The following is a 24,963-nucleotide window of genomic DNA, read 5'->3' as shown; positions in this document are numbered from 1 at the left end:
TAATTTGGGCTTGATTTTGGCCCATTTTGGCCTTTATTAGCCCTAATTTGTTGGCCTTGATCCTGGCCCTGATCTAAGCCCTTGATTTTTGCCCTGATTTTGGCCTTGATCCTGGCCCTGATGATCTTCCACCCACATGGAGAAGAATTAATTATAATCCACATTGGTGGATACTTGACACGTGTCAAATTTTAAAAACATGATCATGTTTTGTAGAAAATTAACAAAAATAAATTATAACCTCATTACCAATATAGTAAGCATCCATCTGATTTTTGCCCGGTCTTAATATAGTAAGACAGAATTAATATAGTAATCCTGACCCTAATTTTGGCCCTAGTCTTAATGTTAATTTGATCCTGATCATGTATTAGATTTTTACCCTAATCTTCTTATTAACATTAATATAAGTTCCCAAAATTTTTTTTTTGTTCTTTTTGGACAAAGCAAGAGAATATTTCATAAGTAATAAAAACTAGTATATAAAAAATTAATATTTAACAAATCTACACCCCAACTTCTCATCATGTATATTGACATCTTTCTTTTGCCTCCAATGTGATATTTCAAAAAAAATTTATTAAGGACAGATAGCTATGTTTGTAACTAAAATATCATTTTCTTTAACTACGGATTTTTTTTTTTTTGTAGAATACTAGATTATCGTTGATTTGCTTGTTAACAAGGTTTTGAATATGGATTTTTTTGTTGAATAAGGATATCAATTTGTTCAACAGTTGTGAATGAAAACAAACATACCTATGGCTTAAGTGCTTGACTTTGAAGATAATCTTTTCATTTTATCAGATCCCTTTTGAATTCTAATGTTTCTAAGTTTACAAAAGACTTTATATGTGACCTTCTCTACAATTGACTTGGTTTTCAAATATGTCTAGAATTAATTACAATTCTTCTCTCTACTTGGTTCTCTTTCATGATAAATTTCAACTCTTTGTCGCTGGAGAAAAAGCACAGAAGAAAACAGAACAAAAAAGAGAGAGGGAGAGAGAAACTTGGGGGAAAGACAGACTAGAGTGAAGTTTGACCACTGTCTTAGAAATTGAGAATCGAGACAATTCTTGTTCTTTTTCCCTTCGAGCTTACATATAATAATCCTAATTTTCATCGAATAGCAAATTAGAAAACCCTAGAAAATATGGATTTCACTATTTCTCTAAAATCTAAATGGGTATAAATACAGATTGAATACAAGTTTTGGACTATTTGTTGACATCTTTATCATTTTATTTCCCTGATATGTGTTTGGAATTTAAGAATTTAACAACTTTAATATTTATTTCAATAGAAAATCCAAAAAAAAAAAAATCACTTATCTTAAGTAAAAAATTTATAAAAGAATAAATAATTTTAAATAAGTAATTTAATTGGATAATAATCAGTCTTGAAGGGTATTACCATATCCACATCCTATTAATGATCAAACGGATTCGGATACCCTTAAGCGGATGCGAATGCAGATTCGAAAACGGATTTCAATTATTCGCTTAGTCATTTACACGTTGAGCAACATTCAATATTTTTGTTATAAAATTTATGTAAATAACTATGAGTTACTTATAATAAATTTCTAATTCAATTAAATGTGGATTTTTTTAGAATCAAATTTGGAAAAAATGGGGATACATCTTAAAGGCCATTAGTCTTTTGAAAAATATTATGTTGGTAGGGCCTAAAAAGGGGTACATTAAGAATTTTTATGAATTTACATTTGATATTTTAGGACCAAGGATAGGGCCAATTAAGGCTAGGACAAGGCCAATCAGGACTAGGGCCAATAATAGGGCCAATCGGGGTCGGGGCCAGGAGAGGGCCAATTTGAGTTAGAGACAGGGCCAATCAGGGTTTGGGACCAGGGGACAGGGCCAGGATAGGACCAATCAGGACCAACCCATCCCGACTTGGCCCAATTAGGGCCAATCAGGGCGGGAATGGGCTTGTCTTGGCCTTGTAGGCTTTAGGGCTAGGGACAATAATCCTAGGCTCTGAACTAGGGTCGGGCAAGAATGGGCTCAGATTAGAATATATAGGGTTGGGCTTGGGATTGCAAAAGCCTGGCCCAACCCAGCCCAGCCCGACCCTATTGCAGCCCTACTGAGTCTGATGTAGCAAATCACCATCGATTAAGCTCCTCAACCAAAGTGGAGCTGTTTCACATTATCACCAACTAGATGGGATGATTTAAACCAGTTAGAGAATCACCTTCAGAAAATGATGCTTGGTGAACAAATTAAAATATTATCTGTCATTACTCTTGTATACATCAGTAACTGTGGGCTGAAGAAAGTTGCTATTGACTTTTGTCCATTTTACAACAATTTATTTTTGTTACCAAATCAATTATCCTTGAGAAACTTGGTATGTATGAAGATGAACAATAGGTATTGCAGATCAAAGTCCATTAGTGCAACTGAACACTTCAGAAATTGTTTGAAGAGTGACTCTCTGGCAAGCTTCTGGTACCTTTGATAGTTTTAAGTTTCTGAATGTTTTGGGACTTGAGATTTAATTTGACATCTCCCTTGGAATCTGTCTCTAGTTTTTCATTATTGGAAGGTTCCATTATTGCACCCATGTTTCAGCACCCTGCATTCATTTACCATTTCTATCCAAGTAGGCGACCACTTCTTTTAGGCTCTCTTTGTTAGGAAATAATGGTCCCTACTTACAATTCCCTTTTTTTTTTTTTGGGATGAATTACTTACAATTCTTTGTGTTAGGAAATTATCTTCATCCTTGGATTGGTTTATAATGTGGATATCATTTAGACCCAAAATCTATTTGTCTTGATTTGTTCAATGACTGTTCAGATTGGTCCTGTGGACAAATCCTACTTGAGATGATACAAGTGTTGGTTCTTTCATCTGGCATACTCATTGACATTTTTGTTTTCTTTAATTGGTTCTTCAGCTAGTCAAGGATTATCAGGCTTGGGCTTCAGGTGACACTTCAAGGCAGCCTGTTGGGACTGGTGCGATTTGATACTAACATGAATCTCTGCTATTTCAGTACTTTAGCATTTGGGCATGACATACATCAATTAACCTGTATGATAAGAACGCTTTTCCTGCAAATCCTTTCTTTCAAAATGTATGTTTTTCGCTTCTGCTTTCCATGGAAGGATTCCACCCTCTAAAGGATGGAGATGCTCACTTATAGTATCAATGGATAATTATCCTTTTAGAAATGGTGGTTTTGTTTGTTTGTATGCTGAAGGCTAAAGTGTGGCTTTGCAATGGACAAAAATTGACCTTCAAACACTTGTATTGACATCTGTTTTTGGCTCAATTTATTTAGGTACTATGGCATTATAGGTCTTCCCGGATCTTTGGGTGCGCATCTGCTGGAAATAATTCAAGGCTGTGTTTGGTTGTCGAAAGATAGAATAGAAACAAAACAACAATGTCTGTCTTCTTTAAATTTTTATGCATTAGGTTGGTAAGAGAACTTGGAAGTTTCTATTTTGAAAATTTTCAATTCCAGAATCTGTACGTGTGACCAGGCCATCTCCTTTTTTCTCAAATCCTCCCCTTTTGCCTTGGTTATGTATGTTTACATTTTTATCAGTTTTCTTCTTTTTTTTCTATTTTCTTTTCTATCTTAACCAAATAATTACAGATTTTCTATTTCCTTGTTTATTTCTATCATATCATTTTCTTTTTCTAGTCTAGATTCTAGATACCTTTTCCTTGTCTATTCTGTCCTTCTTTAGACAACCAAACACAAGCCATGGGACAAAAAAGCTTATTGAAATATAAATTCCATCCCATACAAATCTCGAATGAGTGCAAAACCTTAGGAATAGTTAGATTTTTCTTGCTTCCTGAAGAAAACATTTTTTTTGATATGCCAAATAAAATAGTTAGGATAAATATCACATTTTATTGGATGGGTAATTTTCATCTGGACCCTGAGTTTTGGTCCAAATCACTTTTAGTCCAGTTTAAGTTTTCTTTTTGCATATGGCTCCCCTATGGTTTCAAGAAATGATGAAAAAATGACATGCTTAACAGAAATAGTTAGTTTAATAAATTTTGTGACAAAAATACCCTTGTGTTCTTTGGACTTTAAATCCAATCCTTATTTTTTATTTTTTTTCATGACGTAAACAATAAATTAGTTGGTTGTCTACTTGTCTTCGCGTCATGGTTATTCTATTTATTAAGAATTTTTTAATATTATCTGGTGCAATTTCAATGCACAAGCTAGGATGGAATATTTTAACGAAGTATTTTAGGGAGGAGGACTAACTAATCTCCATAAATAACCTTGTAAATTAGAATTATACTTTCCATGGAATGGGCTATGAGGAGCCCCTAGAATCAATCGTCGAGTAGAGCCCCTAGAATCAATCGTTTGAATGGCCACGAGTATGTACTGCATCAGATCGAAGCTCCTCCAGCTGCCGCTTTTTATATCCCAGCTCCCTCCCTCGCCCTCTCTAGGCCACGTTTAATGGACACAAGGATATTTTTGTTCCAAAATTTATTAAACTAACTATTTCTGTTAAGCATGTCCTTATTTAATCTTTTCTTGAAATCACAAGGGAGCCATTTGCAAAAAGAAACTTAAACTGAACTAAAAGTAACTTGGACCAGGGTCCGGATGAAAACTACCCTTATTGGGTCTCTATCAGCTAGGATAGGTTCCACATCTTCTACCAATTTTATTACTACTATATTATTCTTAAAATTATCGATTTTTATTTTGTTATTATAGACATCCCCATAGGGTCTATAGATCAACTTTTGCAACGAATAACAATGATGCATTGAACTTTCTCTAATGTCTGAAGTGTAAGATTTGTGGATGTTTGTTACATTAGCATTTTTGGGTCATCGATGGGATCCGATAATTCCATATTTTTTTTTTTTTCATATTTTCTTTATTAATCTCTAAGCAATTGTAATAGAATATTTTTTTGGTAATAAATTGTAATAGAATTTGTTTGGGGTTTTTATGAACCTAGTATCTTAGTTAAAGTTATTTTATGACATTTTTAATAATTCTTAGAGTAAATTGCATTGGCACCTCAAAATGGAGGCATTAAAGCATGACACCTCACTTTTTGTTTGAAAAACACATACACCCCAATTTATTAAACACATCAATGGTGGGTTGGTAGAGTGGTTAGATCCATACTTCTCAGTGGAGAGGTCATAGGTTCGACCCTTGTGGATGACAAAGCTCCCTCTCGAGGATGTAATCGAGGTGTGCGCAAGTTGGCTTGGATGAACCTCATACTAAAAAATAAAAGAAAAATGATTAAACACATAAGTCCATTATGTTAGTAAAACAGTAAAAAATTCATTAAACACATAAGTCCAGATTTTTTGGAAGGGTATAATAGTCTTTGCAATAATATAACTACCTACTAACAAAAAGTGAGGTGTTAGTGTTTTAAAGCCTCAATTTTGGGGGGCCTAGGATAATTTGCTCTAATTCTTATTCACATATTGGTGAAGTTTGTCATTTTTTGTCAATGCAAGGTTGATAGAGTGGTAAGATCCATACTTCTTAGTGGAGAAGTCATGGGTTCAATTCTTATAGACAACAAAAACTACCTCTAAAGATGTAATCAAGCTATGCCCAAATTGGCTCTGATGAACCTCAGACACAAAAAAAAAAAAAGTTGTCATTTTCTAATAAAATTAACATTGTTTTTTTAATTTTAAAATCGAGGTGAGAATGTTATATTATAAATAAATATGTATGAGAACAATTTAACAATACATCACATTCCAAGGAAGCAACTTCCCTTCGATCTGCAACCAAACAAGAAGACAAGGCCAAAGGCAAGGCCAAGCACCACTAAAAACTTGAAAATCACAATAACTGGTTAACCCGATTTTTTAACCAGATTTTTCCTCCCAATGCACTGTCGCCTCCTCTTTCATCTTTTACAGTATCATATGCAAGGTTTAAAGTATTGGTATCGAGGATCGTATCGGTCTAGTGATTTTAAGAGACGTATCATCCTGTATCGAGTATTGTATCGCTCTTGCTAATATATTTTAGGGTAATTCAATGGAGAGATGTATCGAGATGTATTGTATCGATTCATTCAAATATGGATACGTATCGGCTAGTATCTTATAGTATCGTGGGATACTTTAAACCTTGACCATATGAATTAATGACAACCTATCCACCTGATTCCAGTGGTGTATAGAAAGTTTTTATTTTATTTTTTGTACAAGCAGAAGATCATATTAATCAGAAAATTTGAGTTTACAATAAAAAGAAAGAGAAACATGCATGCATCACTTTTCGGGCCAACTAACGAAGACCTTGGTAGACTACACCCTCAGGGGTATTTTTTTGTATATAACTTAAATATATGGTGAAGTTTTGCCCCTTTCATTAAGGAAATTCAAAGTTTTGGTAGAGCATAGATTAGTGTTGGGTTCCTTTAGTGCAATATATTATGTGTAGGTCCCAAAACAATTAACACGGTCTCCTATGGTTATGTATTTTTCAAATTTCAATCCTAAAGAGACAAAAATATTCCTCAGGTTGTATAATGACAAAAGTAGTCCCCCATGCATATCTTATTTTCATTCTTACGACAAAGATTGTAATACCTAAACGAACCTAGGCTTTTGATTCTAGCAAAATTAAGTGAAACCCTAGTGTCAATAAGAGTTTAAGGCAACGAGCTCTGACTGCAAAATAGAAAGGAAAACTATCCAAGCCTTCATTATGGTTTAGCCGGCAAACTCCAATGCCCAAAAGGTCAAAACCCCCCAGGCCCAAACAAATCCTCCAGCGATCCCATTCGGAGACGATAATCCACACTTCCAGACTTTTCTTGGGAGACAAAGCAGACAAAGACAATGCTCTTTTTGTTTGATATATTTAAAAAGAGAAACTAGGGCACGATGAGGAATTGAAATGGAAGAAATCATTCTTACATATGTTTAATTTCAATCTCAAAACAAACAAAAATTCTCAGATACTTTGGTTGAAATTCTCTAAGTTCTCTATCCTACCTAACATTTGTTCATTCTCATTCTTCAATAACCTTTGAACCCAATTCCTTCAGCCCTTCTGGTGAAATTTTTGCAATGGTCACCAGTGAGTAAAGTCCCTCTTTTGCATCTTCATCATTTCTCTTCTAGGCAATGCAAACCCTAACATCCATATTGGCATAAGAATGGAAATAGGATATGTCGGGAGATTATTTTTTTCATTAAACAACCTGAGGGGTATTTTTATCCTCCATATTTGAAATTTGAAGAAACTTAAAGTGGGAGGCGGTGTTAATTGCTTTGGGATCTAAATGTAATTTATTGCACTAAGGGGACCCAACGTTAGTTTATGCTTTACTAAGAGGACCCACGAATAAAAGACTTTTTTTTTAACCCTACATTATGGTTAACTGTATGTAAAGCTTTATGTCACAAGAAAAAAAAATTTATAAGGCTTCGACGACATGTTGATGGTATGAATAGACGACATGTTGATGGTATGAATAGAGACGCACAAAATCACATGATATTTGGTTATAACAACTCCTTTTTGTCCAAGTATTTATTTATACCATTTTCACTTTTATAAACATTGACATATTTTGCTTGAATATTGTGAAAATGATTCGTGATTATAGAAGTAACAAGACTGCAAATGAGAAGACTAAGGCATTGGAGAAAATCACTTACGAAACATACTTTATAAGTATGTATTTATCATAGGCTCTTAATTTTAACCGTTTAATATTTTTCTAGTTAAATTATAATTAAAGAGATTTTAATAATGATAAGATTATGTATCCACATACCACTTACCACTTAATGCAATTTTGATTAATTGAATAAAAACTAACTACAAATAAACATTAGGTTATTTCATCTGGCATATTCATTGACATTTTTGTTTTGTACAACTGGTTCATCAGCTTTGTCAAGGTTTCTCAGGCTTGGGCTTCAAGTGACGCTTCAAGGCATCTTTTTTGAATTGGTGAGATTTGACTTTCATGAATCTTTGCTGATTCTCAACAAAGCCTTTAGACATGTGATTTTGCTTCAGGGTTGTGCATTTAATATGCATCACTAAGCTGCGAACGGCTCAGATTGAGCCAGCAAATATAAACAAATTACAGCCATTGATTTACAACATGTGAGGTCTATTTGGTTTTAAGTTAAATAATCGGTTCATTTGGTTTGGCTCATGCGGGTCATTCGGTTCGACTCAAAACCAAACTGGTTCAAAAAAACAATTTGAATTGAAGAATCAAAGGAAAACTAATTGTCTTCTTCATTTTGTTCTAGCTTTTTCAGTCTGCGAACGAAGCCTGAGAAGGAGGGGTCATGTGGGTCTTGCTTCAGTGCTGCGCAGACCCTTAGACATGTACATCAATCAGCATGTAGAGAGTCAAACTCCGAATTTGTTAGGACTCCGATTCCATTTAAACAACTCGTGTACTCTATTCTCTTTAAACCCAATTCTATATGTGTGTTCTACTTTCTACATTCCAAAAATTGTGTTTTAATTTTTTGAGGAACTAAAATACTCAATTTTAATGGATTTTAGTTTTAAAAAGGTGTTGGAATTAAACAATCACACAGCCAGATTTGAAGCCCATATATTTCACCCAGTTATTATCTAAGCATGACCCAATTATACAAAGGGCAACGAAGGTATAGGCCTTCTTAATTTTGGTTTGTGATAAACTGGTTTCAACCTGATAATCGAATAAATGAAAAGTTGGTTCAATTAGGAATCTTGATTTTGGATTAGTCATATTTTCTCAATAGATTGTTAATAGTTAAATCAACCTTCTCCTTTCAACCAGATGAAAGCGAAGGCGAAGAAAGATTGATGCCATGAAAACGAGTATGAGAAAAGAGTTTGATAAGTTTAATAAGTGGATGGATTAGATGGATGAGAACATCAAGAGAATACAATGTCTGGAATGATTTCATATTCAGCAATGATAGACAGAAAATGGAAGAGTTGTTAAACTTTTATCACCAATCAACTAATGGAACTGAAGGAAATGTCTAGTGGAATTTGTTGGTGATCCTATGAATTTTTATTTGCTCCAGTACTAAAACCCTACTGTTAGATCCAATTGGTCGTTTGATTTTTTACATCTGGATCATTTTAATCCTATAGTCAAAATCGTTTGAAAAAGAAAAAATAAAAGAGGAGACTACTTCATCCTTCATTTTCTACCTTTTTCACTGTAGATAACAAAAGGCTTCTTGAAGAAACACTCGAGTTTCTTGGCTATCTCTTTCAACTGCTTCTCGAAATCTGACATTGTCGTCTTTGAAGAACAGAAGAACCAATAAGAACATAGATAACAAGTATGAGAGTTTTTCTCGCTTAAATAACTGACTTTGTATCTGAAAGAAAAAAGTGAAGGATTTTGCTCAGTTGTGGGCTTTTTAAAGATTTTTTATTTTACGTTTCAACACATCGCAAAATTTTTCTCTCTGATTCTCTGAGAATCTATTTTCTTTGAAGAGTTTTAGTATGGATTGAAGTTTATTGAATATCACTGCTGCTACTGATAATATCTTCTTTATTTGAGTTGCACTAGTTCTCTTGTATCCAAACTGATCTGAAATTTGAGCCGAATTGCAGTGACTTCCAAAAGTTTCCGAATGGATCTGTTAGCTTTCATTATGGCTTTCTTTCCTTGCTGTCCCACAAGGGGCATACAATGTCACTAAACTAATCTACCTGAGGGGCTTCATTTGATGATGCAGGACAAGCCTTAACTTTTCTGTGCAGGTACATGGTAGTATAGCTGACTTCTCCCTAAGTTTATTTGGTTTATTCAATTTTCTTGCTCCCCTAGCCAAGACCACTTAAATTTACACACTTCTCTCACCTACTTTCCAAAGTGCATCTGAGGAAATTATCACCCATTTACTCCTCAACTCTTTAACATCTCTCTCGCATCTAATCCTTTCTGTGCAATGCCAACTATCTTTTTAAACATCCTACTGAAGCCATGCATTAACATTTGTTGTAAGTTACAGTCATTCATCCTACCAACCAATATTTGTTGAAGGTGTTGCAAATCCTCTATGCCTCACCATTTTAGATAACTGTACACAGAAAACAAGCCACCTTTTCTCCCTTCTCTTTGACATTCTAGGATGGGGAGACAATCTGACTGAACCACGCAACACTGAACCACGCAACACCACCCTGCTGCCAGGTCCTATAGGCCACCTTTTGCTCCTAACAATGGATGGGGCCATGGCTTTTCCAGGTATAATGAAAAATCTGCAAACAGGTATGCAATATGGAAACATCCAGATGGCTTTATTGGCTTTAAGAGTTACAAAAGGTAATCTACCTATGCCTGCTAATGAGCTCGATTGCACTTTCTTTGGCTATTGTTGTGACTAAAATATCCCAGTCCCGGTTCAAGCTGGTTCACTCCGGTCCAATGACAATGCGATTGGGTTCAATTGTTTAAACAAAGTAATCTATGGGTCCGCTCAAGATTTACAAAGAAAGGCTAATCATAGCCATTCATTCATAAGTGACGATCGGATAGTCATTGTTGAAAACACTAGAGGTGGGAAAACCTATATAAAAAGGAAGCAAAGGACTCAACAGGGGTTAGTCTCTCAGATCAATTCAAACATTGGATTCATTCTTGATTTTACTCCATTAGAACACCTCAGATGCTTCTTCGAGCTCTGAAGAACTGTCTTCATAAATCTAACTAGACCCTCGGAGACGCGACGCCGATCAAGACGATCGGCTCCGTTTCTAACCGGTGTTTCATTTTCCAGTGAACGAGAGAATAGCAGAGGAATCAAACAAATCAGATCAATCCAGATCTGAAGAGTTTGGTGCGAAGATTGCAATTCAAAGCTATTGGCAAATTTAGCACCAACATTTTGGCGCCATTTGTGGGAAATCAGCTTGAACAAGTTTAGAACAAATGTTCATGGCTCAATCACCTGAGTGAGAGGAGATATTACTAGTTGAAATGGCGAAGCAAGCCCAGAGGGAGCCGAGGAGAGTAAATCCGAAAAGAAGAACAAGAGAAACAGTTCCAACACTGCAAATTCCAACAATGCAGACTAGGAAAAAGTAAAGAATGACGGAAGATCGCTCACCTCATCCTGCTGAGATTTTCGAAAGATAGGAGAAACAACTCGCAGATACGTTGGTTGCTTCTCATTTGGAACTCGATCCGAATCAAATCACTGAACGATTTGAAAGTATGCAATATCAAATACTTGAAACGCAAAATCTGATGAGGTCGTTCATCAAGCAAGTCGAAATTCAACCAAAAGGAAGAGTTCTGATCTCACCAGCTAGAAGATCTCGAACTCTTTCTCGAGCTGAGGCGATTTCTGTACCGAATCCTCAGATCCAGAGGTCAAGAGAAAGCCAAAGGAGATCAATTCTCAGGGAGGGATCAAGAAAAAGTGCAGATCCAAATTAGATTCCTCTGGAATCAGAAAATCAAGGATCATCTAAGGATGATCGATTAAGCCACATTCAAAGTAAAAAGAGTAAAACTGTTGGAAGTTGGAGAGATAAGAAAGAAGCAAGGAGATCGGAAGGTAGCAGATCTAAAGTTCATGGATCTGAAATCAGTAAAAGATTTCGTATCCTGGACGATCAAATTCAACGATTGACGAACAAAGACAATGGAGAAAAAGTGGAAGAAGCGATGAATCAAAATCCATTTTCTAAAGACATCATGTCAGCACCATTGCCGCATAATTTTAAACATCCGGTGTTCACAATGTATGATGGAAGCTTAGATCCGTTGGAACACCTGGCTCAATTCAATTATGTTATGATGTTGGCAGGTAATTCTGATGTTTTAAAGTGTCGATCCTTCCCATCATCATTGAAAGGTCCTGCAACAACTTGGTTCTTCAGTCTGTTACCGGATTCCATTAGAGATTTTAGAGATTTGACAAAAATATTCTTGTCAAGATTCCAAAGTAGCATGAAAAGTAGCAAAAGAGTGGATAATCTGGCTGCAATTAGTCAGAAGTCAGGAGAGTCAGTTCGAAGTTATATGAAGAGATTCAATCAATAATCAATTCAGATAAATAACTTAAATGAAGTAGTAGCTTATGATGCTATGTTCAGAGGTTTGACGGACGATCATTTGTTAGAATTTCTGATCATGAACAAATCGATGAACATTGCAAAATTGACAACCCGGTGTAATCAATATGCAAACATGAAAGATATCCTTCAGGCTAGGAAGGAGACTGATGGTGATGGAAGCAAAAAGAGGGAAGATGGAGTCATGCGGTTTGATCAGAGAGATCGAAGAAACAACATAAATTATCTGAGAAATGGTCATGATCGTCAAATTAGAAGGGATATTTCGAGACCATTCCTGGAAAATTATACCTCTCTTAATACTAGAAGATCAGAAATTTTGATGCAAATTCAACATCAATGATTTGTAAAATGGCCAGCACCGATGATAGCAAAGGCAGATGAGTAGAATCCAAACAGATTTTGCAGGTATCACAGAGATCATGGTCATGATACTGATGATTGCAGAATTATGAAGAATGAAATTGAGCGATCAATCAGTCAAGGGAGGCTGGATCATTATGTTCAAAGGAAAATGGAGGTCACCAGAGAAATGTTGCTGATCAGCCGAGAAGATGGAATAACCAGACACCAGTGAAGGAGGACCAGGCGAAGAGAGATTTTCAATCTGGTTCTCTAGATGAAAATGCTAAACATTAGGAAAACCAACAAGTTCAGCAGAAGCAGTCTCCTGTCATGATCATCTTGGGGAGTTTAGATTTAAACTCAATTTCAAAGTCTAAGGCTCATGCTAGGTATGTCAATGCTGTCGAATCTCATGTTATTCCTAAAAGAATTAAGAAGATGAAGGAAATAGTCTTCACGGAGGAGGAGATGGATGGAATTCAAGAGCCGCATGATGATGCCATCATTATAGTCATTGAGGTGGCAAACAGAGATATTCACAGGGTTTTAATTGATACGGGGTCTTCTGTAGACATTATGTCTTACGAAGCCTTTCAATGGTTGAACCTTGTGGAACAAGATTATTTAGATTTTTTGGAGAATCTACTTCGGTGGAAGGAATTGTGGAGTTAACAATTACATTGGGGACACATCCACAAACAGTAACAACAATTACTAAATTTTTGTTGATAAAGAATCTGTCAGCTTACAATATAATTCTGGGGAGGCCAACTCTGAATTCTATTGGAGCTGTGGTTTCAACGAGGCATTTAAAAGTAAAATTCCCAACTGAATGAGGCATTGGAGAATGCAAGTCTGATCAAAGAACCTCGAGGCAAAGCTATACAACTTCTTGAAAGATTCTAAGCCACAAGGTAAAGCTCTTGCCCTTACTGTTGAGGTTATGGATAATAGGGATGAAGAAAAAATTCAGAGAGGAGAACCAGTGGAGAAGCTAGAAAAAATTTCTTTTGATCTCGAAAATCCAGACAGGGGAACCATGATTGGGGCTGATTAGACCAATCAAGACAAGGACCTGTTGAAAGAATTTCTTTGACTAAATGCAGATGTCTTTGCTTGGTCAGCAAAAGACATGCCAGGTTTGAACAGGGAGGTAGCAAAACACTGTCTCTAGATAGACAATACTGCTAAACCAGTAAAACAACGATGGAGGAATTTCTCATCAGAAAAACATGATGTGATCAAAATCGAAGTGGAAAAGCTCAGAAAGTCAAAATTTATTGAGCAGATTGAATGTCCCAAATGGTTGGCAAACGTCGTAATGGCGAAGAAGCATAATGGCAAGTGGAGAATGTGCGTGGATTATACTGATCTGAACAAGGCTTGTCCCAAGGATTGTTATCCTTTGCCGCAAATTGATCAGTTGATTGATGCCACATCAGGTCAGCAAATGTTAAGTTTTATGGATGCTTATTCTGGCTATAATCAAATTCTTATGAAGAAGGAGGACCAACCTCACATGGCATTTATGACGAATCGAGAAAGCTATTGTTACAAAGTTATGCCTTTCGGATTAAAAAATGCTGGAGCAACATATCAAAGGGCAATGAATAAGTTGTTTGCTGATCATATCGGAAGGAATATGGAAGTTTATGTTGATGATCTTCTCGTAAAAAGCCAATTTAGATATGATCATCTCACTGATCTAAAGGAATGCTTTGATGTACTCAAAAGGAATGGAATGAGACTTAACCCTGAGAAGTGTGCATTTGGAGTTTCATTTGGTAAATTCCTGGGTTATATGGTTACACAGAGGGGTATTGAGGCAAATACAGAAAAAATCAAAGCCATTCTAGATATGTCGGCACCCAGCAATATGAAGGAGATCCAGAGTTGCAGCATTGAGCATATTCATTTCCAAATCAGGGGATAAGTGTGCACCATTCTTCAAGGCGTTGAAAAATTTAAATGCACTTAAAGAATTCAGATGGTCAGAGGACTGTCAAAGTTCGTTTGAAGAATTAAAAAGGAGGCTGACCAGTCCGCCATTCTATCTCAGCCGAAGGCAGGGGAAGTCTTGCAGATATATTTATCTTCTTCGAAAGCGGCAGTGAGTGCAGTATTAATCTGGGAAGAAGGTACTGTCCAAAATCCTATCTACTTTGTAAGTCATACATTGTTAGATGTAGAGTCTAGATATCCAGAATTTGAAAAATAGGCCTTAGCTTTGATAATAGCGGCCAGAAAGCTTAGGCACTATTTTCAGGCTCATCCAATTATTGTTCTTACTAACTGGTCTTTAAAGAAAATATTACATAAGCCTAATCTTGCCGGGAGAATGGTATCATGGGCAGTAGAATTAACAAAACATGATATAGACTATAAGCCCTGAACTGTGATAAAGGCACAAGTTTTAGCTGATTTTATTGCTGAAAGTATTTCATCACCAGAAGAGCAGAAAGATTCTAGTGAAATATCTACTGGGTGGATTCTTCATGTAGACGGATCAAGTTATTCTCAGGGATCAGGAGCAGGCGTGATTTTACAAAGTTCGTTTGGATTTGTAATTTAGAACACTCTTCGATTTAACTTTCATGCTTCAAATAATGAAGCAGAGTATGAAGCTCTTATTGCGGGATTACGACTGGCCAAATCCCTATGTGTGCAAAACATTGAAGTGAAAAGCGATTTTGAGCTGGTGGTCAGTCAAGTCACAGGAGTATATGAAGCGAAAGATGATCGAATGATCAGTTATCTTAAGAAGGTGTTAGAATGTAAAAAGTGGTTTTCACAATTCTCAATTATGAGAATATCTAGAAATCAGAACACAATGGCAGATTCTCTTTCAAAGTTAGCATCCGCAAAATTTACTTCTCTACCACAGGCTGTACATATTGAGGAGCTGGATATTCCAGCATATTCAGAGCCAAAGATAATGGAAATTGATACAGAAGTGTCTTGGATGGATCCTATTATATAATATCTTAAAGAGGGATATTCTCCATGAAGATAGAGAAAAGGCCAGAACTTTGAAAAGAAGAGCTGCAAAGTTTATTCTAAAGAATGAACTGTTATATAAAAGAACGATTGCTGGGCCACTTTTGAAGTGTTTGGGACCATCTGATGCACAGTATGCTCTGGCGGAGGTCCATGAAGGGATCTGTGGAAGTCATCTAGGTGGGAAAGCTTTGTCCTATAAAATTCTGAGGCAAGGATTCTATTGGCCACGAATGCAAGCTGAAGCAATTGAATATGTAAGGAGATACCATCAATGCCAAATTCATGCTCCAATCCAAAATCAACCGGCAGAACAGCTAACATCAATTCTCAATCCCATTCCATTTGCAATGTGGGGGATGGATTTACTTGGTCCATTTCCTGTTGCGTTTGGAGGAAGAAAATTTGTGGTAGCTGCAATCGATTATTTTACAAAATGGGTGGAGCTAGAAGCCTTAGCCACAAACACAACAAATCAAATTGAGAAGTTTTTCAGAAATAAGGTCATCTTCAAATATGGTCTGCCAAAAGTCTTATTGACAGATCACGGAACTCAGTTTGACAATGAAAGGTTCAAGGAATTTTGTGCAGATTACCACATCAAATGCAAAATCTCTTTTGTGGCATATTTTCAATGCAATGATCAGATCGAGATAACTAACAGAACTCTCTTACAGGGAATTAAAAGAAGACTGGATGAGGAAAACAACCTATGGGTTGATGAGTTACCTCATGTGTTATGGGCATAAAGAACCACATTCAAAACACCAACAGGAGAAACACCTTTTAAGTTGGCATATGGATCCGAGGCATTGGCTCCAGTGGAGGTAATAGTCGGGTCAGATAGATCAGAGAGGTTCGATCCAGTAACCAACAAAAAAGGATTGAGGGTAAATCTAGAGTTTTTGGATGAAGTTAGGGAGAAGGCTCTGTATCAAAATATAGAGTACCAGAGGAGAACAACGGCATACTATAATGCTCGTGTCAGACCTAAATCTTTTAAAGTTGGAGATTTGGTCTTGAGGAAAAAATCAACATCGGACCCGAGGAACTGTGGAAAGCTCTTTGCAAACTAGGAAGGACCATATGTGGTAACAAAGACTATGAGCAAAAATACATATTGGCTCAGAGATGTTTATGGAAGTTGTTTGAGGCGACCATGGAATGTAATTCACCTCAAGAAGTATTATCAATAGAAAGGGAGCAGAATTTTCTGATATTCTTGAAGAAATTATTTCTATCAACCATCGTCACCAAAAGATTCTTCTTCAAATTGCGTAAAAGGTCTTTTTCGTCGAACCAGTTTTCTGATCATGCTTTCTAAAGCTGATCCAGGATCATTCCTTCCGAGGGTGATCCCGGCTTTCCGAAGTCAGGCTCTAGTAAGCCAGCCTTCCGAGGCTTGATTATGCTAGTTGATCACGGATCATTCCTTCCAAAGTGGTCCCGACTTTTCGTAAGTCAGGCTCAAGTAGCCAGCCTTCTAAGGCCTGGTCATGCTTTTCGAAGCTGATCACGGATCATTCCTTCCGAGGGTGGTCCCGACTTTCCATAAGTCAGGCTCAAGTAGCCAGCCTTCCGAGGCCTGGTCATGCTTTCCGAAGATGATCACGGATCATTCCTTCCGAGGGTGGTCTCGACTTTCCGTAAGTTAGGCTCAAGTAGCCAGCCTTCCGAGGCACGGTCATGCTAGCTTAATCAAGGATCATTCCTTCCGAGGGTGGTCCCAACTTGCCGAAGTCAAGCTCAAGTAGTCAGCCTTTCGAGGCAGCCTTTCGATCAAGGGCAGAGGAGCTGATCAACAGGATTTCTCACAAAACAGGTTATATTGAAGATTTTAATTACATTTTATCAGTTACTTTTTCCTAAGAATACTTCATTAGCAACTGATCAAAGATATAGCAACGGATTAGAAGTACAACAAATGGTTAGAAGCATAGTGTGTGATCAGATGTGCAACAGGTTAAAGATTGCTGCTATTTTTTCATTTTTATGATCAACGTTGCAAAGGTTTTCTTCAAAATATTATTTTATCAAAGCCACAGAGAGCAAAAGAAAAGGAAGGGAAGTTCTATTGATATAAAAAAGAGATTAACAAAGTCAGAGCCAATGTATCAAAAGGTTAACAAAAAGGTAAGTTAAAAGGACAAAGGAAAATATTCTCTTAAACATCTGGGTTTGCTGGTGGACTGCTATCTGTACCAGCATTCTTATCACCTTTTGGAGGTGACTCCTCCTCCTCATCATCATTGGAAGAATAATTGTTGTCAGAACTGGCAGTCTCATCATTATCATCTTCCGAAGAACTACTAGAATCTGGATGCTTTAAATTTATGAGATCAAAAAACTTTCTAGACGGGAGAAACTCTGGAGGCAGTAGCTTGAAATCCACATTGGGGCAAATTTTGAGAATTTCAGAAAAGATTTGATCAGAACAGACCTTTACCACGTTCTTGCAGAATCCAAGGAAAGCTGAATTATCTCCTGCCTCCTCCATTGATGAGGTAACTGAACTAAGGACAACTTGATGTTCATTATGAATTCTTTTCTTTTCTAGTTCAAATCTTTTCATTTCTAATTGTATTTCTTCAAGCATAGCAGTTTATTCTTCAAAGTCTCATCCAAAAGAACATTTAGATTTTCTTTTTCCTTAGAAATCAAATCTAGAGAGACCTTGAGATTATCTCTTTCTACAAAAGCCTCGCAAAATCTCAATCCCAAATTATCTTTTTGATATTCCAAATCAGATTTTTCCTACAAAACCCGAAGAGCTCACTTTTCTCTTTCTCAACGCCTTTCGACCAAGCAAAAGCCTTGGCTAATTTTTCTCTAAGATCATCTCTCTCAACCATAGCAAGTCTAGCCCTTTCCAGAGCATCATTCTTTAACATTTCGAGCTGTAGAAGCTCATCTTTGTGGTTTAAAACAGAAATCCTTAAAAGAGAAACTTCTTCCTGCAAGTCAATGCATAGGTTAGAGCAGAGTTGGAAATCATTTTGTAAATCATCTATATCATTGCACAAATCTATCTCTCTGAATTGAGCAGCTGTCAATTTTCTCTCTGAAGATTTCAAATTGTTTATGAGTTCCTGTACCTCATTGAACAGTTCAAAATTCCTTTTGATCAAACTATCATTTTCCTGGGAAAGAACTTTTTCTCTTTCCAACACTTCAAAAAAAGCATTAAAAGCAGCTCCAAAACATTTGCAAGTCAAGCAATAAAAACCAAACAAAATAAATAAATGAAGCAATTAATAAGTCAGTCTCAATAAGAGAAATAGAAATCGATTCCTTACCCCCATGCATGAGAGTAAAGGTCAGGATCAGTCATACGAGCTGTCTCTCTTTTATCATGAGGGATTCTACCCTTTGTTTTCCATTCGCGGGCAACTTCCCCGTTATGGCTAGCTGTATGGTTCTCCTTCAAGATCCACTCAGGGTTAAAATGATTCCCTGAATCAGCAACACTCTAGGTATCATCTAACTGATCAGGAATTGGGTGAGGATTGGCGGCCTCAATTATATCATGAGGACCAACATTCACAATAGCATCATTTGAGTCAACTTGCATATCAAAGTTTCCGGCTGCAATGTTCTCCTGGTCCCCAGGACCAATTGGAGGATCAGCTGGCACATTAACTTCAGGGGGAACAACATTAACCTCAAGGGGAGCAGCATCAAAAGATTCTTCATTTCGTGGGATGTTTTGGACATTTTCTTCAATAACGGGAGCCATGTTAATGTCTGAAATGACATTATTCACAACAAGATCTGGTAAAGGGAAAGCAAAAGTAGGAGCATCATTCACAACAACATTTTCATTTTGAGAAATATTTTTAGAAATATTCTCTCCAATAACAATTTCCAAAAGAGGATCAGACACAACAACATTCTCATCAAACAACTGATCAGCAATCTATTCAATAATGTCACCTCCAGCATGAGCAAGGATAACTTTAGCAATTTTCTTCAAATGGTCAAAAGAGTAATCGGGAGTTTCCTTACCTTGACCTTCATTCTCAACCATTTCTTCTGGGAGAATAGAAGCATCATGGGGTAATTCGGCTGATGCAGGAGGAGTGCAAACTTATTTTCTGGAAGGAAATACGAGTTCTGTAATTTCTTCAACTATATTATCAGTACCAGTGGGGGCTTCTTCATGAAGATTACTTTGTTCAATAGGAATTTCAGCAAGAAAAGAACCAAATTCTTTCTTCTTTCTTTTCTTGGAACCAGATAATCCCCGACCAAAAGCAGGACCTGTAGACCGGAGTCTACATCTCAAAGTATTGGAGGTTCTGGAGGTTCTTGTCTTCACAGCAGGATTATCACTAGCAATTACTTTGACAAGCTGAATGTCAGGATTTTCTTCAACAGTTTCTTCTCTAACAATGTCTTCTAGTGTTTGGTCAGTTTTTCCCTCACCAGGAGAAGATTTCTTCTCAACAGCCTTTTTCTCGGAAGGTTTTTTGTGACTACGGTCAACTGGAAGGACGGAGGGTAGCATGCTTTCTCTTCTTAACATATCTTGCAAGTTTGAGATCAAACTTCTCTTCTTCTGAAACAGCCTTTCGAAGTTCGGCGACGCTGGGGACTTGATGAACAACAGTTCCTATATATATATATATATATATATATATATATATATAGAGCGAAGACAAGGTCAAAAAAAAATAAGAAGAGTGAATCATCATCATTGTTCTTTACCTGGAAAAAGACCATGGTTGGCCAGACCTGCATCAATTTTTAGGTCGGCTGCGTCAATCGGAACTCCAGTAGAAATCAAACCCCAAGTCTCTCGATCATACTCGTTGAGTTCAGGACGCTTGTTCAGAGGAAGAAGAGAATTCAAGGAATGCAGGCACCAACGGGAACGGAAATTTGGATTAGGAATGGCACAGAAAAAATATTTCTCTCACCACTGCTCGTTATCATGAGGGATGGAGGAATCAATAAAAATCCGGGACTCTTTACCCAGTTCATTCGCAATGCATGTTCTTCTTGCAAAGTGAATGTATCCATGTTCGCGGGATACTTTCAAGGTATAGTAATTTCTAAAAAGTTCAACATAGGGAAGACGCTTCATTCTAAGAATAAAGGCAAAAAAGCAGTTACAAATCTCCAACTATTTGGAGTAAGCTGAGAAGGACAGACATGGTAGTAGTCCAACAAGGATTGGACTATTGGGACTAAAGGTACTCTAAAACCAGATTCAAGGTGATAGAGATAAACAGTAATGACTCTTGGATCAACAGTGTAAGGACAATCAGCAGGTTCAGGGACCCATATCTTGGCATCGGAGGGAAAGTGATAATCCTCTAAGTAAGACAACAGGTGAGATTTCTTTACCTTGGTTGGGTACAATTCTGGACTAGTGTATTTTGGGTCTTTCTTTTCCTTGGACATGTCCACAGGCGTATAAGGAACAATAACTTCGTCGTGGGCATAAGGAGAGGGTTTCTAGTCTAAGAAGTCTGATCGGAAGAGGAAGTACCTAAGGTATTTTTCGGTTGTTTGGCACTTGAAAGCACAGTGGGTTGTATAGAAGTATGCTGAGCATTGAAGGAATAGTTGTAGCGTCCATGGTTAAGACAGAAAGGAAAGAGGAGAAAGATTTGCAAAATGCAACTTAGACGGAAACTTGAAGAAGAATAATAGAAAATGGCGGATGGATATATTTGATATTTTCGAAGAAAGCGGACAGAGTACGGACGGGAACAGATAGCAGCTAATGAATAAATATAAAGAATGAAGAGAGGCAAAGGAGGTTTCTTGAAAAGTGGAGGGAAATATACGATGTTTCAAGATCGATGGTCATCACTTTTTGTAACCAACACGTGGAGTCAATCGGTGGATTTAAAGGTATTGCGGTTGAGAACATAAGGATGATATAAGAGGAGTGGGGAAGGACATGGTAACCGTACGTTGGGAAGAGACAAAATTTATGATCAAACGGCACAAAAGGGGATAATGTCAAGGAAAATGAAAAGTTATATTTAAGAATGTATAAAAGTTCTGACAAGACAAAGATTTCGGCTGGTCTGCAAGATGATTTGGGGGCTGAGCACATAAACGTCATGATTATGGAGGATGGTTTGGTTATCGAGAAATTGTGATTTTACATAGAAGATGAACCACATATCAACGTTCGAGTTAATGATGATTTGACAACCTGGATATTACGTTTTTTGAAAATCATAAATCTCTTGGGAAAAGTTATAAAGTATTGATCCAGAGAAGATTAGCTACGTGGAAAAGGCAATGCAAAGGTTAACGAGGAACATCAAGAGTCGACAATCACAAAGGAAAAATATGAAGAAAATCTTTATTCTGATTGAATGATTCAGATTCAACATATATAGTCTTCTGATCAGAGTTAAATATAGTATTCTGGAGTTGCTTGGAAGAAAAATTCAAACCTCCCGACCAGAGTCTCATATGAGTTCAACCTGATTAGCAAGCTTGGGGGCTTGTGTTGTGACTAAAATATCCCAGTCCCGGTTCAAGCCGGTTCACTCCGGTCCAATGACAATGCGATTGGGTTCAATTGTTTAAACAAAGTAATCTATGGGTCCCGCTCAAGATTTACAAAGAAAGGCTAATCATAGCCATTCATTCATAAGCGACGATCCGACGATCACGGTTGAAAACACTACAAGCGGGAAAACCTATATAAAAAGGAAGCAAAGGACTCGACAGGGGTAAGTCTCTCAGATCAATTCAAACACTGGATTCATTCCTGATTTTACTCCATTAGAACACCTCAGAAGCTTCTTCGAGCTATGAAGAACTGTCTTCATAAATCTAACTAGACCGTCGGAGACGCAACGCCAATCAAGATGATCGGCTCCGTTTCTAACCGGTGTTTCATTTTCCAGTGAACGAGAGACTAGCAGAGGAATCAAACAAATCAGATCGATCCAGATCTGAAGAGCTTGGTGCGAAGATTGCGGTTCAAAGCTATTGGCAAATTTAGCACCAACAACTATCTAATCGGTTTTACTAAGGACTCCATTGTAACTACTTGTAAGAAGTTAATGGATTTTTGGCTTCCCCTTGGTGTTGAGTCGGTGTTTGTGATGGGCTTAAATTTGTTCGGAGCTGTTTGTGTTTCTGAGGAACACAAAAATGGGATCCTTTCTCTCTCCCTCTGGTGGCTTGGAAATTGTTTACTCCATTTATCTATTAGCCCCATACCCGAATACAAGGAGGGAAGGTCACATTCTCCCTCCCATAGTTGTTTGTGTCCAATTTAGAGGTGTTATTTATGAAAATTTCTCTCTTGGCAATGTTAGAAAGGTTGTTGGTGACCAGGGAAGAGTAGTGAAAATGCATTTGAATCCTGATAAAATGGGGCTCCCTAAGGATGCAACTTGTCACACCCCACCCAGCCGGATCCGGCAATTCCCAAAAACCCGTTGAGGTGATACACCGCAAGACATAGGTTCAGTGAGAATTCCATACAACACATGATATAGCATAATTAAAAGGACAATAATAAATCAAGTTCAAGTATATGGTTATCAAAACTTAATTATCAAAAGGTTATAATCATCACCCTACATTTATTTACCATTTCTATCCAAGTAGGCGACCACTTCTTTTAGGCTCTCTTTGTTAGGAAATGATGGTCCCTACATACAATTCCTTCGTTTTTTTGGATGAATTACTGACAATTCCTTTTGTTAGGAAAGTATCTTCATCCTTGGATTGGTTTACGATGTGGATATCATTCAGACCCAAAATCTATTTGTCTTGATTTGTTCAATGACTGTTCAGATTGGCCCTGTGGACAAATCCTACTTGAGATGATACAAGTGTTGGTTCTTTCATCTGGCATACTTATTGACATTTTTGTTTTCTTTAATTGGTTCTTCAACTAGTCAAGGATTATCAAGCTTGGGCTTCAGGTGACACTTCGAGGCAGCCTGTTGGGACTGGTGCGATTTGATACTTCCATGAATCTCTGCTACTTCTCTACTTTAGCATTTGGGCATGACATACATCAATCAACCTGTATGATAAGAACACTTTTCCTGCAAATCCTTTCTTTCAAAAAGTCTGTTATTCGCTTCGCTTCTGCTTTCCATGGAAGGATTCCACCCTCTAAAGGATGGAGATGCTCACTTATAGTATCAATGGATAATTATCCTTTTAGAAATGGTGGTTTTGTATGCTATGAAGGCTAAAGTGTGGCTTTGCAGTGGATAAAAATTGACCTTCAAACACTTGTATTGATTTCTGTTTTTGGCTCAATTTATTTAGGTACTATGGCATTATAGGTCTCCCCGGATCTTTGGGTGCGCATCTGCTGGAAATAATTCAAGGCTGTGTTTGGTTGTCGAAAGATGAATAGAAACAAAACAACAATGTCTGTCTTCTTGAAATTGTTTATGCATTGGGTTGGTAAGAGAACTTGAGGATTCTATTTTAAAAATTTCCAATTCCAGAATCTGTACGTGTGACCAGGCCATCTCCTTTTTCTCAAATCCTCTCCTTCTGCCTTGGTTATGTATGTTTATATTTTTATAATTTTTTTTTTCTATTTTCTTTTCTATCTTAACCAAAAAATTAACAGATTTTCTATTTCCTTATTTATTTCCATCATATCATTTTCTTTTTCTAGTCTAGATTCTAGATACCCTTCTCTATTCTGTCCATCTTTTGACAACCAAACACAAGCTAAGGGACAAAAAAAGCCTCTTCAAATATAAATTCCATCCCATACAAATCTCGAATGAGTGCAAAGCCTTAGGAATGGTTGGATTTTTCTTGCTTCCTGAGGATAACATTTTTCTGGTATACCAAATAAAATAGTTAGTATAAACATCACATTTTATTGGATCTCCATCAGCTAGGATGGTTCCACATCTTCTACCAATTTTATTACTACTATATTATTCTTACTCGAGTATAAGAAATCATCATAGTTAAATTTACCGATTTTTATTTTGTTATAGTCATCCCCATAGTGTCTAGAACCAATGACACTAGATCAACTTTTGCAACTACTATCAATGATGCATTGGAATTTCTCTAATGTCTGAAGTGTAAGATTTCTGGATGTTTCTAAACATTAGCAGTTTTGGGTCACCAATGGGATCAGATAATTCTAAATTTTTTTTTTGCATATTTTTCTTTATCAATCTCTAAGCAATTGTAATAGAATCTGTTTGGTTTTTTTTTTTTTTGAACCTAGTATCTTAATTAAAGCTATTTTATGACATTTTAAATTTTTTTAAGAATACTTGGTCCTAAAATGGAGGCATGAAAGCCCATTTTTGTTTGAGCCCCAACAGGGCCGGCCGGCAAACCGTCCAGGGGCGTTGGTGGGCCGGCGTCACATTTGTACCTAAAATGGAGGCATTCCCCCTCTCAAAGCATTAAAGTTTGACCATTCACTAATATTTTTTGGATAATCTGAAATTTCATTCCAAAAATTCAAACTAACCAACGATTCGCCGCTCAGAGATTTGAATTCAAATTAAAGCACATAAGTCCACCCTACCATAAGTCCATTATATCAGTAAAACAGTTAAT

At 36.9% G+C, this 24,963-nt stretch overlaps 1 protein-coding gene across 3 annotated transcripts in view; it reads left to right on the top strand.

Moving 5' to 3' along the window:
* LOC149023707 (RAP release 2, galactose-binding-like domain protein, putative (DUF1997)) overlaps positions 1 to 23,809 on the top strand; it is a 46,652-nt gene extending 22,843 nt beyond the window's left edge. The window contains exons 6-7 of one of the 3 annotated variants that reach the window (XM_089144209.1): positions 2,929 to 2,989; positions 23,689 to 23,809. In XM_089144209.1, coding sequence (XP_089000335.1) covers positions 2,929 to 2,989; positions 23,689 to 23,705 — 78 coding nt within the window. In that variant the 3' untranslated portion in view covers positions 23,706 to 23,809. Of the gene's footprint in view, positions 1 to 2,928; positions 3,293 to 3,315; positions 3,674 to 23,688 lie in introns of those variants that run through there. The other 2 variants (XM_089144208.1, XM_089144210.1) reach the window with 2 other exon arrangements.
* Positions 23,810 to 24,963: the final 1,154 nt, after the last annotated feature.

This window comes from Hakea prostrata, chromosome 2 (assembly GCF_041222555.1).
Source record: "Hakea prostrata isolate BN-2017 chromosome 2, UWA_Hpros_2, whole genome shotgun sequence".
In the NCBI taxonomy this organism is placed as follows: domain Eukaryota; kingdom Viridiplantae; phylum Streptophyta; class Magnoliopsida; order Proteales; family Proteaceae; genus Hakea; species Hakea prostrata.
This window is presented reverse-complemented; position numbering and strand designations above follow the sequence as displayed.